We start from the raw sequence: 18,454 nt of genomic DNA on the forward strand, positions 1-18,454 counted from the left end.
TGCTCTTTGTCTCCAGGCATGTATCGATTTGGATGGTTGCTCTTCGTCTCCAGGCATGAATCGATTTGGATGGTTGCTCTTCGCCTCCAGGCATGTATCAATTTGGATGGTTGCTCTTCGTCTCCAGGCTTGTATCGATTTGGATGGTTGCCCTTCGTCTCCAGGCATGTATCGATTCGGATGGTTGCTCTTCGTCTCCAGGCATGTATCAATTTGGATGGTTGCTCTTCGTCTCCAGGCATGTATCGATTCGGATGGTTGCTCTTCGTCTCCAGGCATGTATCGTATTGGATGGTTGCTCTTCGTCTCCAGGCATGTATCGTATTGGATGGTTGCTCTTCGTCTCCAGGCATGTATCGATTTGGATGGTTGCTCTTCGTCTCCAGGCATGTATCGATTCGGATGGTTGCTCTTCGTCTCCAGGCATGTATCGTATTGGATGGTTGCTCTTCGTCTCCAGGCATGTATCGTATTGGATGGTTGCTCTTCGTCTCCAGGCATGTATCGATTTGGATGGTTGCTCTTCGTCTCCAGGCATGTATCGATTTGGATGGTTGCTCTTCGTCTCCAGGCATGTATCGTATTGGATGGTTGCTCTTCGTCTCCAGGCAAGAATTGATTTGGATGGTTGCTCTTCGTCTCCAGGCATGAATCGATTTGGATTGTTGCTCTTCGTCTCCAGGCATGTATCGATTTGGATTGTTGCTCTTCGTCTCCAGGCATGTATGGATTTGGATGCTGCATTTAGTGGACCATACCATGGAGAACAGACATCAAAATTCTTATTAGGAAAAGTATAAGAGTAATATCTTTATGTTCATTTTTATGTTCAAGTTATGTTGCTAGTTTCTTTATGACAGTGTTTTAAACAACATATACATAATTTTGGACCACCCTGTATTACTCAAATCTCCATATACTTTTTTTTTTTTTTTGGTAATTTGCTCTAATTTAATTTCTGAGATATTTTTTTATTATCCGCCATTTTAAGCATAGCGAGGATTAAGTAAAACATGGTTCCTTATTTCGTCTAAAACACCAGTCAAAATCTTAGAATTTTTCTGTCACAACTATGTACAATAACTGGTTAGATGGAATGATACGGCACACTTTTAAAATATGTCGTATCATTAACGAAAAACCTACGCAGGTAATAATCTAGCGAGATGGGAGACAGGTTTTTGTTTAGAACAATATTATACAAATTTTCGTTAGTGCCAGCTAAGCTAGTCCAAAAATTATAATTTCTTAAAGCTAAAGGATATTCCAAAAGTAACTAAACTGGTTGTGAATATCTTTTAAAATTAATAACTTTTTGTTTTGTTTTATGATTTTTTTTAAAAAAAAAAACTAGAAAGTTCTGATTTTTCTTGTTTCGTTTTCGTTTCAGATTTGAAGAGATTGAAGATATGAAGAGAACCAGTGTTGAACAAAGAGTCACAATTGTGGAACTTTATTTCGAAAACCAATTATGAAAAACTATGACTTAAAGAAGCTATCTCGGTCATTTTAATGTAAAAAATGCACAATCGAAGATGATTATATGCGATTTGATTACAAAGTTTCTACAACAGAGGGTATCACAGAGTTCTTTTGAACACGAAAACCCCGATCTTCCAATATACAGTCATTAAGAGGAACAAATGTACGAGACTGAAAATTGCAACCACTTGAAGAATATTTATCATTAAGAAAGAAATAATGAAAAGAAATCTTCATAGATTATGAAATACTTTTATGTTAACCCTTTTTTCTTAAAGAATGTTTTCTTAGTTTAAAAACGTTATTAGCTCTCTAAATCACCCAGTTTATTTTGGGACGCCCTGTATTTGATTAGGTGAAGTTTGTTTATCAAAGAACAGTATCGTGTGATTCAATATTCACATATGTTCCAACAAATTCGAAACAAAATTTTAAAACCATGTTGTACATTTCCCTAATAAAGAATTTCCATTACCCTTAGCGCAAAATTGGATTATGTGGAAATTTATCATATACCTTGTACAGCTACTCATATTTATTGATCCACAATAACAAAAAAAAAGAAAGAAAAGAAAGAAAGGAAAGGAAAGAAAAAGAAACAAAAAGCAAAATAGAAATAAGTATTAACCATGAACGATCAACCAGTCGTAACATTTAATAACCCAAAATATCTTTATGAGTTTTTGCTTGTGAGGTGAGTTGTGCTTGTTACACAATGGCAATATCTGTTCCATTTTTCGGTCTTTTCCTTCCCTTTAATTGTTAACGTTGCAAAAAGAGAGATAGGAGAAACTTGTGAGCGTGACTTAAAATCGGGAGAGCGTGTAGGCCATAAACTGGCAACTGAATTGCTCATAAAAATGTAGTCTAGCAAAATAATTGTTTTTCTTTTTTTTTTTAAACATGAAAATCGATTTCAAGGACACATTAACGGGCCATCCTCGTCTTCTCTATTTGTATGAAAACATAAAAATGAGTTTCTTCCTCAGTGGTCTTCAATACCTGTCATTTTTATATGTTTAAATAGTCGAAAACGACGTTGCGTATGTATTTGTAATGTCAAGGTCACGCTTCGTTTTGAATGGCTGCACTTGAAATCTAAAATCAATTTAATATACACTTGTTTTGGTTACACGGTATCCTATAATAATTTGAAACGTGTAAACACAAAACAGATGATTTTCTTGGAAGTGGAGGCCAAGGGTGAATTTAATAGCAAATCCACAATGAAGAAATAGTGCTGCATAATTTTACAGTAATTGAGTTCTTAAACAAAAATAGACTTTGGAAAAGGCAGTAAAGAGGAACACATGAAATACATACATGTACCGTTAAAGTCACCGTTACCAATTAAGATGTTAACGGATTGACGTCTTTCAAGAACTCGGCCGAAATAATAGCTCTAGCTATCTATTGTAAAAGACATAATTCAAAAATTCGATTTTGATCAAGAATTGTCGTGTGGAGTCACGAGGAAAGATTTATTGTGTTTCTATGAGTGTCCTGCTTGCGTAATTTTTATTTTTTTAAAAAAAATATTATGTTCCTATAAATGTCCCACTTGTGTGAGTCTAATAAAATACTTATTGTGTTCGTATAAATGTTCCACTTGGCATGATTCTAATAAAACACTTCATGTCTTCTGTAAGTGTCTTGTTTGCGTGATTCGAATAAAACACTTCCTGCATTTCTATAAGTATCCCACTTGCGTGATTGTAGTTCAAAGAGTAACTGTGTTCTTATAAGTGTCTCACTTGCGTGATTCTAATAAAAGCCTTATCGTGTTCCTGTAAGTGTCCCAATTGTATGATTCTAATAAAAGACTTACTGTGTTATGCTTCCTTAATGTTTTAGTATTTCAAATGAAGTGTATAGTCTTCCTTATGAAACTAATGTGGCGTGGTTTAACCGTTTGAGGCATTGCACTCTTGATCATAAGGCAAAAATTCATGGTGAATTTCGAATACCACTGCAGACATAGGTTTTAGCTTTCCTGGATTGTTAGTGTCTCTACCTCATTAGTTAAGGGTAAAATTCCAGAATGACGAAAATAGGTGGTCAGTAAATTGAGGCATGATGGGTGATCCTTTTTCTTTTATTATTTTAATGGTAGCATCGCTACTACGCTCATTGTCTATGCTTGTGGTTGAATATTCAAACCTTCACAACCCTCGAGTAAAAACCTGGGGCCTTATGCAGAGTCGTTTTGACATATGATTAACGTCATACTAAAGGCCTGACTACTGCAGGAAACTTATGTTAGTCGAAATTTTTAGTATGACACTAATCACGCGTCATACGACTCTGCATAAAGCCCTTGAATATTAATCCAAATCATATTAACATAGATGTAGACTTCTATAAGTTAGCGTCAAATATAAATGTTAAATAAATACCATACTGCATGGTATAATAATATCGGACTGGCATATTTGTACAGGTTAGCATGTTGGTATGTCCTTGTGCTCCTTATCATTCTCTTTGCTGCGTTTGGATCCTAGGACTATTCTAATAACCTATGAGCTCCTTATCATTCTCTTTGCTGCGTTTGGATCCTAGGACTATTCTAATAACCTATGAGCTCCTTATCATTCTCTTTGCTGCGTTTCGATCCTAGGACAATTCTAATAACCTATTTCCTGCTTATTATTCTCTTTGTTGCGTTTGGATCCTAGGACTATTCTAATAACCTATTTCCTCCTTATCATTTTCTTTGTTGCGTTTGGGTCCTAGGACTATTCTAATAACCTGTGTAGCTCCTTATCATTCTCTTTGCTGCGTTTGGATCCTAGGACTATTCTAATAACCTATGAGCTCCTTATCATTCTCTTTGCTGCATTTGGATCCTAGGACAATTCTAATAACCTATGAGCTCCTTATCATTCTCTTTGTTGTGTTTGGATCCTAGGACTATTATAATAACCTATGAGCTCCTTATCATTCTCTTTGTTGTGTTTGGATCCTAGGACTATTCTAATAACCTATGAGCTCCTTATCATTCATTCTCTTTGCTGCGTTTGGATCCTAGGACTATTCTAATAACCTATGAGCTCCTTATCATTCTCTTTGTTGTGTTTGGATCCTAGGACTATTATAATAACCCATGAGCTCCTTATCATTCTCTTTGCTGTGTTTGGATCCTAGGACAATTCTAATAACCTATGAGCTCCTTATCATTCTCTTTGTTGTGTTTGGATCCTAGGACTATTATAATAACCTATGAGCTCCTTATCATTCTCTTTGTTGTGTTTGGATCCTAGGACTATTCTAATAACCTATGAGCTCCTTATCATTCTCTTTGCTGCGTTTGGATCCTAGGACTATTCTAATAACCTATGAGCTCCTTATCATTCTCTTTGTTGTGTTTGGATCCTAGGACTATTATAATAACCCATGAGCTCCTTATCATTCTCTTTGCTGCATTTGGATCCTAGGACAATTCTAATAACCTATGAGCTCCTTATCATTCTCTTTGTTGTGTTTGGATCCTAGGACTATTATAATAACCTATGAGCTCCTTATCATTCTCTTTGTTGTGTTTGGATCCTAGGACTATTCTAATAACCTATGAGCTCCTTATCATTCATTCTCTTTGCTGCGTTTGGATCCTAGGACTATTCTAATAACCTATGAGCTCCTTATCATTCTCTTTGTTGTGTTTGGATCCTAGGACTATTATAATAACCCATGAGCTCCTTATCATTCTCTTTGCTGTGTTTGGATCCTAGGACTATTCTAATAACCTATGAGCTCCTTATCATTCTCTTTGCTGCATTTGGATCCTAGGACAATTCTAATAACCTATGAGCTCCTTATCATTCTCTTTGCTGTGTTTGGATCCTAGGACTATTCTAATAACCTATGAGCTCCTTATTATTCTCTTTGCTGTGTTTGGATCCTAGGACTATTCTAATAACCTATCATCTAATTAAGAGACAGTATTTTTCTTCGGACCGTCATTGTTAAAATATTAAACTGTGATGTACGATAGTAAAGTTGTATCATAAAATGGTTGTGGGGAAAGTTCAAATCTCGAGTACCGTCATGTATATCTACTAGCCTGCTTTTCGCAGAATTTTACATTTTCTTTAAAAGGACACAATCATATTCGGACACTCTTATAATCATATATATTAATCGATCGCGGATACTGATATGCAATAGATAGTAATAAATTCTTAACGTGACCATAAGAACACATTGCGAAACTTACGTATAGTTTTTTCATGTATTCATGTAGGATCGTTTTCTATAGTTGATCAATAATATGAACACACGAACATACAACCCCTACTCCCCACTCCTATCTCCATACACACACATATATATAGATTGATTCGCACAAGGTCTGTAGCCTACCTATCCAAAGAGACGGCGATGAGACTGTAGACTGATGCAGCCACCGACACACCTTGGATATAAGGAACAGACTTGCACATCCACCAGCCCAGGACCCACGCTGGAAAACAGAAGAGAAATAAAACCTGAATTAAAGTTTAATTTAATATGGTCAACATATTTTTAATATAAAAAAACGAATTAATACATGAGAAATCTCAAAACAATGATATATCTTACAGCTCTTTAACTTGTCCATTCGCCATTTGTTCTTAACGCTTCTTCGCTTGACGTTCTTTTGTCGCTTATGAAACGTTGGTGATCAACCGGAAACGATGCGGCGATCTACGTTTAGGTTATGTTTATCAATACGTATTCACACACTGTTAAAAACGCTTCCTTAAATCTGAGAAATCATTTCTTATCTGTGCACCGAGAATATCTTTTCTTAGAAACAAGAGTTTGAAACTCTCATTAATGAGAAATGAAGAAAAGTAGATGAAGTTATATAAAGCGGAATGAGAAAATATACTGTTATTGTCCTTCTGTAAGAGAATTGGCAAATCTCATTTCTAAGAAAATATTGTCTCGGTGCACAGATAAGAAACGGTTTCTCAAATTTAAGAAATTATTTTTAATAGTGCACGTTGACCCTGAAAGTATCCTGTAAAAATTAAATACACCAAAAAGCATATAATGTATGGCCATTAACAAGTATATTTCAATACATATTACAGCCCAATTCTTCAGGGGTTTTGTTTGGTATGGTTACCAAATGAAATGTTAAAAAGAAAATATAAGGGAGAAGTATATACGTAAAAACTTATAGTATAATATTGGTATTTCGTATCTGTGAGTTACTTGGCTTTAAAATGCATTATGCTCAGGCAGTGGGCGTATTTAAAGAGGGGCTTCAACCCCCCCCGAAACAAAATTGTAAATACGCCATTGTACTCAGGGCATATTTATAGATTACCAAAACTTGATTTAGTGCATACTAAAACGTTCTTGCTATTAGTTTGAAGTTTTCTTTAACCAGTTTTTCTATAAATTACCAAGCGAAGTAGCTCAAGTGGTAGAGCGTTGGCTTCGCATTCGGGAAGTTGTGAGTTCGATTCCCGCTGCCGACCATCCTGACTAGTGTTTTTCAGGGTTTCCCTCAGTCCTACTAGGCAAATGCCGGGATGGTACCTATTAAACAGATCCTGGTCGATACCTTCCCAAATCCTTTCCATTGTTGTTGTTAGATTTCCAGTATAAAATGGCATATGAGCTGTATCTGGTGATTGTTAAATAAATAAATAAATTCTTCAACAATGTTCTCAAATCTTGTAAAAATAGTTTAACTCGTTTCTCAGTCATGCAATGACGAAATATTACATAGTGGCGTGAGTCGATGAGAATACAATATTCCATTGTTACTTTTATATATATGTGTATTTTTAACTTAAATCTCTTGTATGATTTTGAAAATCGAGATCGGCCTTTTCGTATGCAACCAGTTTAACTCTTGCGTCAAGTGTGATAGTCTGGTACACAGGGGTTAACATTCAAAAGTTCGAACAAAATTTATTTTTTTGTCACGATTCTTCATCACGCATTTGAAAACAAAATGAAATACATCTGCTTAAAAACACACTTTGTTTTTTTTTTAAAAAAAAATAAAAATAAAATAAACCGTACTACGAGGTAAAAAATAAAGTAAAAATTATTTCAGAAATATATTTCTTTTTTAAAAAAATTAAAAAAATAAAACGTAAATGTAAAATGTAAAAAAACGTATCTGCTTTAAGAAAATTGCTTTTTTCTAAATAGCTAGCCGAATTCTAGCACCCTGTTAGAGCGTTACGCCCTCTTTTAGGTAAGGGAAGTTGGGACAATTGGATTAAGGATAATGGTTGGTCTAAGGGATGGCATATAGTAGAAATATCTTTATTGAACATCTCAGCAAAGATCAGAGGACTAAAGGCCATTTTCGGCTTAACATTTTGGATGGAACAGGAAAAATAAATAAACACAAAATACATAATAAAAACACAATATACATATTTAGAAGGAACCATATCTTACTTTTAATGATTAAACAAAGATGTTCAAATGGAATGAAAATAGCAATGATGTCCAGATAATACTTGCGGCCAATATGTAGATATATGAGAATCCCAGTATCAAACTCTACCACATCCATTTCGCTTAGTTTCGAGTAATCTCGCAAAACGTGCAGTGAAGCTCCATATACACGCGTACAATGTCCCATATTTGAAATATCAGCTTTTTAGTATGAAATATTAATCTTTTAAAAAAAATTCTGTTTCCATGAAATTCCTTAGATCAAACATATAACAAGCGATATATAACTTAATTTCGGTAAAAATGGATTTGGAGGCTTTGGGTACATCATATATCAGATAAAACGCTTGAATGTGGAAATTAACGTCGTGCAAGAATGAAGATGGAGTATGAGATGAGCTGCAAATCACGCCAGTACACGTAGGTTATGTAAGAGAACAAATGAAACCATCTCCTTGCCTACTCTAGGGGGCTACTCTAGGCTATGATGTAGACAGAGGGAAGCCCATGTTAATTACAAAGGAGAACCACTGTGCACTTTAAGATGAGAAAATGAGAGGGTGATGAACATGAGTATGAAAATAGTCAATTAGATGAAAATCAATGTTATTCGGTGGAAGTGTGTAGCAGTACAGTGTGAATAATAGTGATAGGGGTGTGTGCATAAAACGAGAAGGTGTGGAGTGAACTGCTAAATAGTGCATCGTATCTAACAAGAGAGGATGATGATCTTGGTAACGTCTACTGATATAATTAACCCTGAGTTTCTCTATGTGGTACTGTAATGTAAGAAATGTGATAAGACTGTAAAGGTATTGTGTAGGACTGGATAATTGAATTCTATGAGCAATTAGGAAGGCATGTCTTTCAAGTATTAGTTTCCGGTAAAAACTGTTTGGTGCAGAGACTCAAGCTGTATGACTATGTGTAAGGGTTGGACTTAAGCAAGCTTTGTAAATATTGAGTACAGTTGTTGGTTTTAAGCCCCGGTTGTGCCAGTTAAACGCTTCAGAAGATTTAGGCGATTGTAAACTTTACTAGTAATCGTAGCAAGGTGGAAAATTGGTTTTAAAACAATTCTATTTTTGTATGACTTAAAAGAAAAGCATGGTAAGTACTTTCACGTGCAGTCAATTTATAAATTCTTCAATTCTCGTGTAAATCAGGGCGGATCCAGGGTGAGGGGGCGATCGTTCTCCTCAGAAGAGGAAACTTTCTTATTTTATATATATAAATAAAACCCCTCCCAAAGTTTGGAGCCCTTAAAAGTAGCAGTATGACAACCCCCCCTTCAGAAGTCGGTTCTGGATCCGTCCCTGAAATCAAGCGACGCTTTTCGTATTACTCATGCATAAATACCGTACGTTTTTGAAAGAAGTAATTGTATTAAAAACAGAATTACTTTTAATTTTTTAGTCTGATTTATCTTAATTTGTTTATTTTTTCAAGAAAGCGTTTCTTAAAAATAATTTTTAAGATTTTTTTTTCCACTCATGTTCAATGTTGTAATTATCCGTGACAAGATTAAAATATTTCCGTTTAATATCCCACGATTATGCCTCTTAGGCTAAGGGAGACAATGATTAAAGGCAAGTGAATGATAACGGAAGAATGCGTGGAATAAGAATCTGGGAGGAAAGGGGAGTAACCCCATGAAACCATGGACACCATGCTTCCACCAAACTTACTTGACCGGGGATCGAATAAGGGACCGAACGCACCAGTGATGAGCTTATATCACTGAGTCACCGTGGCCATCTAACAAGGTCCAAACAGTTGACTAAATGACAGCAAATTCTTGATTGACTAACACAGTGGTTCCCAATCGTTGTGTCGCACAGTCTCATAGGATGAGTCGCGAAATTTGAGGATTTAAAGAATAGGAAACATTTTATAATTAGTTTAAATCAGTTTTGGGACAGACTGTTTCAATCAACACCTCCGGTGGTAGCAATTAGAGTTACTAATTTATATAAATTTATAGCCACTTCGTGTAACAGCCCTTCATAGATGTGAGACACTCCAACGCCATCTGTTAGCGACCGGTTGAATTGCGCCCAACCTTGCGACGAACATGTAATTAGCGCGCTGAGTCACCTTGTCTCTTACAGGCCTATCAGGAGCTTTCTAGATATAGTTGACGTCACGTCTTTTATTAATTTGACTGCCCAGTTTGGCAAAACAACACTAGATACAGGCCGAAAATTGGCAAGCATCAGCCGGGAATCGAACTCAGAACCAAGAGAATTACTAATAGAAAAATCAAACGTGGACGTTCAATAGAAAGTGTCGTCCGGCAAAAATGGTTGGAAACCACTGGACTAAGCTAACTTTAAACATATTTTTCAGCTTCATTTTTGTACTACCAATTCCCAACCATACACCGACCATTATTCAACGTTACGGTTATTAGTTGTGCTGTTAGTGTACCAGCAGCGTTCTCTTTTATCCAAATTTGAGTTTGCAAGAGAAACCTGAAGTCTGTATTCCACTGATTTAATTTTTTCTGCGGTGATAAACTTTTGGAATTTCTAGATTTAAATGAAATGAAATGGAGTATTTCAGTTTAACGTCCCACAATTATGACCTTTAGACGGATGATTAAGGCAAATTAATGATGATGGAAGAATTGGTGGTCCGCCTGTAGCGCAGAAGACCCGGATTCAATTTAGGGCTGGGGGGCTGTGGCTCAGTGGTAGAGCGTTCACCTCCGGTGATTCAGGTCCCTGGTTAGATCCCAGCTCGCGCCGTGTGGACTTTGTGGTACACAAACACCGTGCTCTTGGGTTTTCTTGGGGTTCTCCTGTTTCTTCCCACTTTCTTCATTCCCCCATTTCACTCATTTCTCGTTATCACCGTCTCCTTTAGCCTAACCGGCACAACCGTAGGACGTTAAAGATTTCATTTCATTTTTCAATTCCCAGCTGAAGCTCATGTGGCTTGGATTCTATGTTAGAGGTCCCGTCTCATATAGCCTCGCTGCTGAAAGGGACGTTAAACTCTAAATCAAATCAAGTCTAGAATTGGTGGAATTGAATTGTGGGAGAAAACGGGAATACTCCAAGAAAACCCACGGACATGCTTTTGTTCACCATAAACTTACCTGGTCGAGTATCGAACCAAGGACCCCCACACACGAGAGGTAAAAGCTCTAACACTGAGCCACTGTGCCGGGCCCCCATTTCGATATTTTAATTACAGGTTTAATTAACTTCATGTAAATCCACCTACAGACTAGTTTAAATTAGGACAAGTTTAAACTTTTATACAGTTTATTCTATAGCAGTGTTTCTCAAAGTGTGGGTCGCGACCCATTGGTAGGTCGCAGGCCGTTTTTTGGTGGGTCGCCATAAGCTTTTCCTTGATTGAGACTTTTATTTTGATGCAGAAACATATGTTGTAACGTACCATTCAGAAAATGAAAATTGGAAGCGTTTGTTAATGAGGTGAAGAATAAGTGCTTACTCAGAGCCCGGCAATGTTGTGCAGTCAGAAGAGATGCTGGCTTAGGATGGAATCAGAGTGGGAGTGTCAAAATCTGTCATGGGGTAGGACATTGCGTCAGGAGTAGTGCTAGATCTGTGTCCTTTCTATGGAAACACTTTAGCCCTCTCTGCGCATGCATACAATTTCATATGACACAGTTATTGAGAAAAAATGTCAAAGTGTATTTGGATAAAAGTAGGTGGGCCACAAAATACTTTTTATTATTTAATGTGGGTCGCAGTAACAAGTAGTTTGAGAACCACTGTTCTATGGTAATATGCATTGTCACCACATCAGCCTAACACATAAAAAAAAATTCCCTAGAGAGCACAAATAGAGAAAACTTCTGACATCAGTTGTTTCTGCATCTTTAACGGAGTGCGTCGTCTAAAGGAAGCCGAAGTTTAAAAACAAAGAAAGTTTCTTTCCTACTTCAGCGTCGCCTGTTTTGGACACTTGGGAAGCACAGAGACAAGAGAAGAATATAAGAAAGAAGATAACAGAAAGACCGAATAAACTTCGAAGCGAAGAAAGAAAGAATAAAAAAAAAAAAACTTCGTACTTCACTTTTTTCAAGTTTCAATCTCGTTGCAAGTAGAGACATCTGGCGTTCGAAGAAGGAAATTTGTCTCAGTGAGTCTTTCTTCTTTTTTTCCTTCTTGGTCGACTTCTGGTCTTACCATTATTCTGATTTATTCTACGCTATTCATTACCAAGTGACCTTGCCGCCTTGAATCAATTTTTATGGACTTATATTTCCTACTCTTTTCTTCTCTTCTTCTTTCGGGCTGTCAGAGAACTTTTTCGTGCAATTCTTATTTCCTAGTAACCTTTGCTTTCGCAATCTACTTTTCTTCAATCGTATGAAGTTCAGAGAATTTCTGGTAACGGCCGGTGGTGCACTGACCTTGCTTTCAGACGATAAGGTTGCCTCGAAAAGATGAAAGAACCGAAAATATTGTAATGGCTTTTTTCCCCCTATATATTTGAGAATTATAACCGACTCAAGTTGGTTTTATGGGCGAATACACAACGGTACAAATTAAATTTGTTTGGCAGAACTGCAGTTGTGAGATTTCGTGTCATAAATTATTTGTCAGTGTATCTGCTTCGGTTACAAATACAATCTTGTAAAAGACAGGAACGCTGACTTAGTGGTAGAGTGCTTATCTTTGGTGCATTGGTCCCCTGGTTCGATCTACGGCCAAGTAAGTTTTTGGTAGACAACGTCATGTCTGTGGGTTTTCTCGAGGTACTCCCGTTTCCTTCCACTTTCTCATTCCATCAATTATTCCATCATCATTCACTTGCCTACATCATCGCCATCTCCCTTAACCTTCAGGCAGTGGCGTATTTAGGGGGGTGGCTTCCGGGCTTAAGCCCTCCCCAAATCTTACTTAGTATAGTAAAGTAAATGAAGTATCTTGCTGAATTTTCACATTTTCCAGGCAAAGCCCCCCCCGAAAGTTAGCAAAGCCCCTCCCGAAACAAAATCGTAAATACGCCACTGCGCTTCAGGGCATAAACGAGGGACGTTAAACTGAAATATTTCATTTCATTTTTTTCAATCTTATTAAGAAAACTTTTCGTGCTCCCTCGTGGCTAAGCGATTAGTGTACGCGTCTTTGTCGTGGGAGACTGGGTTCGATTCCTGGAGGAAGCTTATGTGCTTAGGATCTCACGTGAAGCTGGAGCTCCAAGTCTCATATAGCCACGCTGCTGAATTGGGTGTTTAAACTGGTAATCAAATAAGAAAACTTTTCTTTAATTAATGACTTTTCTAATTGCAAAATATCTTGACCCTTCATTGACTTGACTGAATTTTGATTATGAACAGAGATTATTAGGTTATAATTATAACTAATCAGTTGAGTAACAATTAGTGAACATTTTTTTTTTAAAAAAAGAAGTAATTTGACACTAATTTTGAGGCGCATAACTCGAGAACCTAGTTTGTACTAAAAAAAAAAAATCACACTCGCACTTTGGAAATCAAAACCTATCGGTCGTTAAAAATTTCGTTAAAAATGAGTAATTTGTGCAGATTGCGTACGATGCATATTCTTAATTTCAAAGTTCAACTTTGATGTCCAATAACGCGGAAACTAAAAGTCTGCATAGAAAAATATTTAATAAGCATACTCTAGTAGCAGAAACAACTTGCAAAGCGCTTGCTGTAAGCTTGAATTGTAAGTCGGCCAAACTTGCATCCAGCTTGATTGGAAAACGTGCAAGCATGCCGCAAGCTGGATTCCAGTAACGAAGTTACATGGGAGCAACCTTGCATTCAGTGTTCCATTGAAGCTTGACGCAAGCGTTTTACAAGCCAAGTCAAGTCAATAGCCAATGAACGGCCAGTGATGCTATGACGCTCTGCGAAGGGTCTAAAGGATCGCTTGCAAGTACAACAGAAGGCAGATTGTATGAAAGCATGCAATTCAAGTGCAAGCGTAGAAAGCCAAAATCCAAGCACGCGACAACTGGCCGAAAGTTTTATTGCTACTAGGGTACTGTCAAGTCAAGTGTATCTCCATCCTAAGTTTCGCCAAAAAACATCCCGTATGATATATACTTCAAACCTGCTAGGACCTCTGGTGTAATGTTGTAATCTTGCTGCTTGGAGGATAGATAATTTGGTGAGAAACGGCGTACACTGTAAGGATAGTGACGGTTGCGGTTTAGTCCGTGCAGTCGCCAATGTGAATTCATGCCTCGGCCGTCATTAGGTTCCGTTGTTCATAACTTCAATTTTGAATAAGAATTGAAAACATATTCACACCAAACTGTCCAAACCACAATTTTGGAGGTACAAAACTCGAGAAGCAAAGGTCTACACAGGAAAATATAAATCTGATACACACTAGTCAAGATATTTTTGGTATAAGAGAACAACCATGACACATTTTGCCGTGATCAAGTGGCTTCTGTGTCATATAAAGGACATTATAGTTGATATCTCTTTAGAAAGATCAAACGAGACGATGAAAAGCCCTATAATGTTACCAGGTATTGGAAATAAATACAACAAAATTGAAATGCTCTGAAGCAGCTTGAAGCCTTTATTTCAAGAACAAACTTACGAACACACAAATGCACTGAATTAATCTACAATTGTGATGATACATAGGGGGACGTCATAGTGTTGTGGTTAGAGCGTTGGACTCACTGTGCGTGGTCCCGGGTTCGATTCTCGGCCGCCACTTTCCAAGTATCGGCGTCCACCCAGTGTGATTAAAACACATTGACGACTACTAGGATTTGAAAACTTCTGATATGTCTATTAGAGACAGTGAAACGCCGCGCCGAACCCGTCGTGTTAGTCACTAGTCTGGACTACTTCAACCGACCGCTAAAAGACGGCGTTGGAGCGGTTTAAATCCACAAAGGGCTGCCACGCCAAGTAGTTTTGGTGTGAAGATACATGCTTGCAAAGAATAGTATGGTCAGAGCTTTCGTATTAATAAGACTGATATATTCAAGGATGGAACATTTGGTCGTTTCTGGTCTGTAGTAATAAAGTGTTATTATAATAATTGGTGCAACGCAGTGTTCTGAGAGAGAAATTTCAAAATCATGAGTGTGATTACTTAACGTCAAACATCAACCGAATACACATGTAACACAACTAAGCCAAACTGAGATAAAAATATTGACTATTTTATTATTGAATGTTAAATTTAAAAACCTATAATACTCCATTTTTAAAGGACTGCAAACCCCGTGTCTTATCCATAAGTAGGGATGCGCACGAGACGAGTCGAGACAGGATTTTCCTGACAAAATTCGAGTCGAGACATGGTTCCTCCAATAGAGAAATATACATTTTTCGAGTCGAGACACCACTTTTACAGCATATTTTCGAGACGAGACAGCCACAAATCTTGTCTCGTGCGCATCCCTATCCATAAGTACGTCTCATGTCCATGGACCGATGGTTGTAAATGGTGGACAGAAAAATTTTGCAGTAAATACGTATTTCAGAAAGTATTTATATATATTTGAAGAAATTGTAGGGACGTACGCTTGTACGTACCCTTAGACTTTATTGGCATTTCTATACCTATTTCACAATAATTCTCGTAAAATTTATCCTATTTTAATACAACTCGGTATGTGCCCTCCACCAACGTTCCGGAATAAGGGTATCCCTTGAAGATGCAAACTATGAAAATCCTTCTAATTTAACGTCCTACGATTATGCCTGTTAGGCTAAGAGAGACGAATGATTAAAGCAGATAATTGATGACGAGAGAATAGGTGGAATGAGAATGTGGAAGGAAATGGGAATACCACGAGAAAAGTCATGGATACGATGTTCTCCAGCACAAATTTATTTGGCCGGTGATCGAATCAGGGACCCCAAGCACCAGAGGAAAGCGCTCTACCACTGAGTCACCGTGTCTCCTGCAACTAGGGTGACCAACTCGTCAACTAGAAAAAACGGGACACCTTTTATTTCTGGATAGGTTGCTCCCCTTAATATATTTTTTAGCCTCTCCGTTCTCTCTCTTTCCCTTTTTGTATCTCTCACAAAAAAGGGCAAATTTACACTTTTTCGTTTTAAAACCTATCGAAAAGATTGTGGAATTATTTAGATAGAAAGTAACTATCAGCAGCTAACAAAATATGAAATATTTGAAAACATTACCACAAATATATAAGCGCTCAAATCTATCACCGACAGGATTTATAATTATTCTCACCCTGGATCGGATTCCAGCATCGGATTCCAACTCCTTTTATATTCATTTTCTTGCTTTTAAACATTATTTCATTTACAACTAGTTTTCTTTTTACTTTCACTTTTATAGTTCTTTACTTCTAATCACCTTTCTTAAATGGAAGTATGTAACATCCTAATCAAATTACAGAAATACTGTACTGTACTGATGACAGCGCCGCAATCTTCCACCGCCCGAAACAGAGAGTAAAAGCAGATTATATTTGTTCTCCATAAGCCTTTCAGCCCCTTGTACTGTAGTCTGCGGAGTGGGGAGGCCTAAGAGGGAAAACAGTGCAGCCACCACATCCAATATTGCAAACGTCGTAATGACGTTGCTCAGTAATTAGACATATTCCAATATAATCACATAACTTAGAAAATAATAGCATAACTCAGGAAATTTTAGCGATTCGAAAGGTTTTTTGTACGCAATGTACGTACATACGGGACATTTCGGCGTCCCGGGAGAAGTTTTCGGGACACCGGGAATGGTAGTGAAAAAAACGGGACAATACCGTTTTTACGGGACGGTTGGTCACCCTACCTGCAAACAATGAAGAATAAAAATTTAAAAAAAAATAAATAAAAGGTAGACTCCACCTCATGTTGCAAGTTTGTACATGTATATACAAAACAATTTTCCAACATCATTGACGTAAAACCTATTCAATTTTCATAAAGCATAGAACATTCCGATCATTTCTATTAGCTGTGATTGAAGTCAATTTTAGGGATAACATGATAAACATTTTTAGGGATAAACAATTTTAGGGATAACATGATTTTAGGGATAACCTGGTTTCCCCCAAACTTCCAGGTTTTCTCATTTAATATGATAACAAAATAATTTTCACCAAGATATTTGATTTTGATTCAATATAATGTATACAGGATGCATCACAAAGTACTTTTCTCATATTGCTTGATTGACTTGAGTCAATTTGAAAACTCATATCGCTTGATTGACTTGAGTCAATTTGAAAACTCATATTGCTTGATTGACTTGAGTCAACTTTGAAAACTCATATTGATTGATTCAATTATCTTACATATGTTTTAGTGTCATTTTGTAGCAAAATATATCAAGTTTTGACTCACGTAGTATACTAGTTCAGAAATAAGCCACTGCAAGCGCTAGCGGCAATTGCAGCAAAGATGGCTGCCTTTACTGGTCCCAAGCGTTCTAACCATGCGTACTGGTCCCAAGCAGGCAGGTAGCCAGCCTAAAACGGTAGGGGGGCCCAGTAGAAGTTAGGAGGGGGCACGATTCAACCATATCATAGTTCATCACCATATTATAGTTCATTTGCAAGGCTACCGTAAAGATTTTAGAGAGGCCGGTAAAAAAGTTAGGGGTCCCGCCCCCCCCCCTAGACCCACCTGAATACGGACCTGGTCGAAGTGTTTTGGTTTTAAGAATTCAAGTGTGTGACAACTGTGCAACGTAATTTTCGTACAAAGTATGGTAAAAAATCTCCCAGTAGGCCTACTCTTATCAGTGGCATATGTGTTTTATTGAAACAGGATGTCCGGTAAAACACAACAAATCTTCAGGTCATCCCCATACGTCTCAAGACGTTGTAGAGCAAGTGAGACTTCAGATGATATGTGAGCCGCATCACCAATGGAAACTACATGAAACCTTTTTAGGTATAAGATTTAAAAAAAAATACTTGATGTATTTTGCTACAAAATGACACCAAAACCATGTATGTAAGATAAATGAATCAATCAATATGAGTGTTCAAAGTTGTAAAGTTCTTTTTGATACACCCTGTATTTTCATTGTGGTTTTCCAATCACCTAACTATTTGGAATTTAAGTCTATTAACAATGAAAGCATGAATTTACGTCTCCTCTCCCGCCTTAAAAGAATTATGTATCCCTATAATTTTAGTAAGTGCGAGTCTATATAAGTTTAAAGCAATATGGAGTATATTTTGTTTGAGGCTTCTCAATGATCCCCTTCATGTAGTCAAAATGAAAAGGGTAAGAAGTGGACTTAACTTTAAAGAAGTCTTCTTTGAAATAATAATAATAATAAAAAAATATTTCGTAAAATATATATATCCCATTTTGGTTAAATCTCATTCATCCTCAATGCTTGGGTTTAGAACCAGTCTAGAATGAGGGAGATTAGGGATTCGCACGAGACAAGATTTGAGGCTGCCTCGTCTCGAAAATGTGCTGTAAAAGTGGTCTTGACTAGTGATGGGTAAATTCCTGGGAAGATTCCCAAAAATGGGAATTTTCCGAGAATTTATGTACAATCAGAAAGAAAATTGCATTATATTACCATATTATGATTTCAAAGTTAAATTCGTTTTTATATCAGTATATTTTTACTGTTGTTTC

The 18,454-nt window shown here is 37.0% G+C and overlaps 1 protein-coding gene across 1 annotated transcript in view; it reads right to left on the reverse strand.

Annotated features, from left to right (window-relative positions):
- Positions 1-18,454, reverse strand: part of LOC145663155 (neuropeptide SIFamide receptor-like) — a 550,582-nt gene that overhangs the window by 19,235 nt on the left and 512,893 nt on the right. The window contains exon 2 of the mRNA XM_081729477.1: positions 5,842-5,941. Within this exon, the coding sequence (XP_081585603.1) occupies positions 5,842-5,941 (100 nt within the window). The remainder of the gene's footprint in view (positions 1-5,841; positions 5,942-18,454) is intronic.

The sequence above is a fragment of the Thermobia domestica genome, chromosome 10 (genome assembly GCF_964235325.1).
Source record: "Thermobia domestica chromosome 10, izTheDome1.hap1.1, whole genome shotgun sequence".
In the NCBI taxonomy this organism is placed as follows: Eukaryota; Metazoa; Arthropoda; class Insecta; order Zygentoma; family Lepismatidae; genus Thermobia; species Thermobia domestica.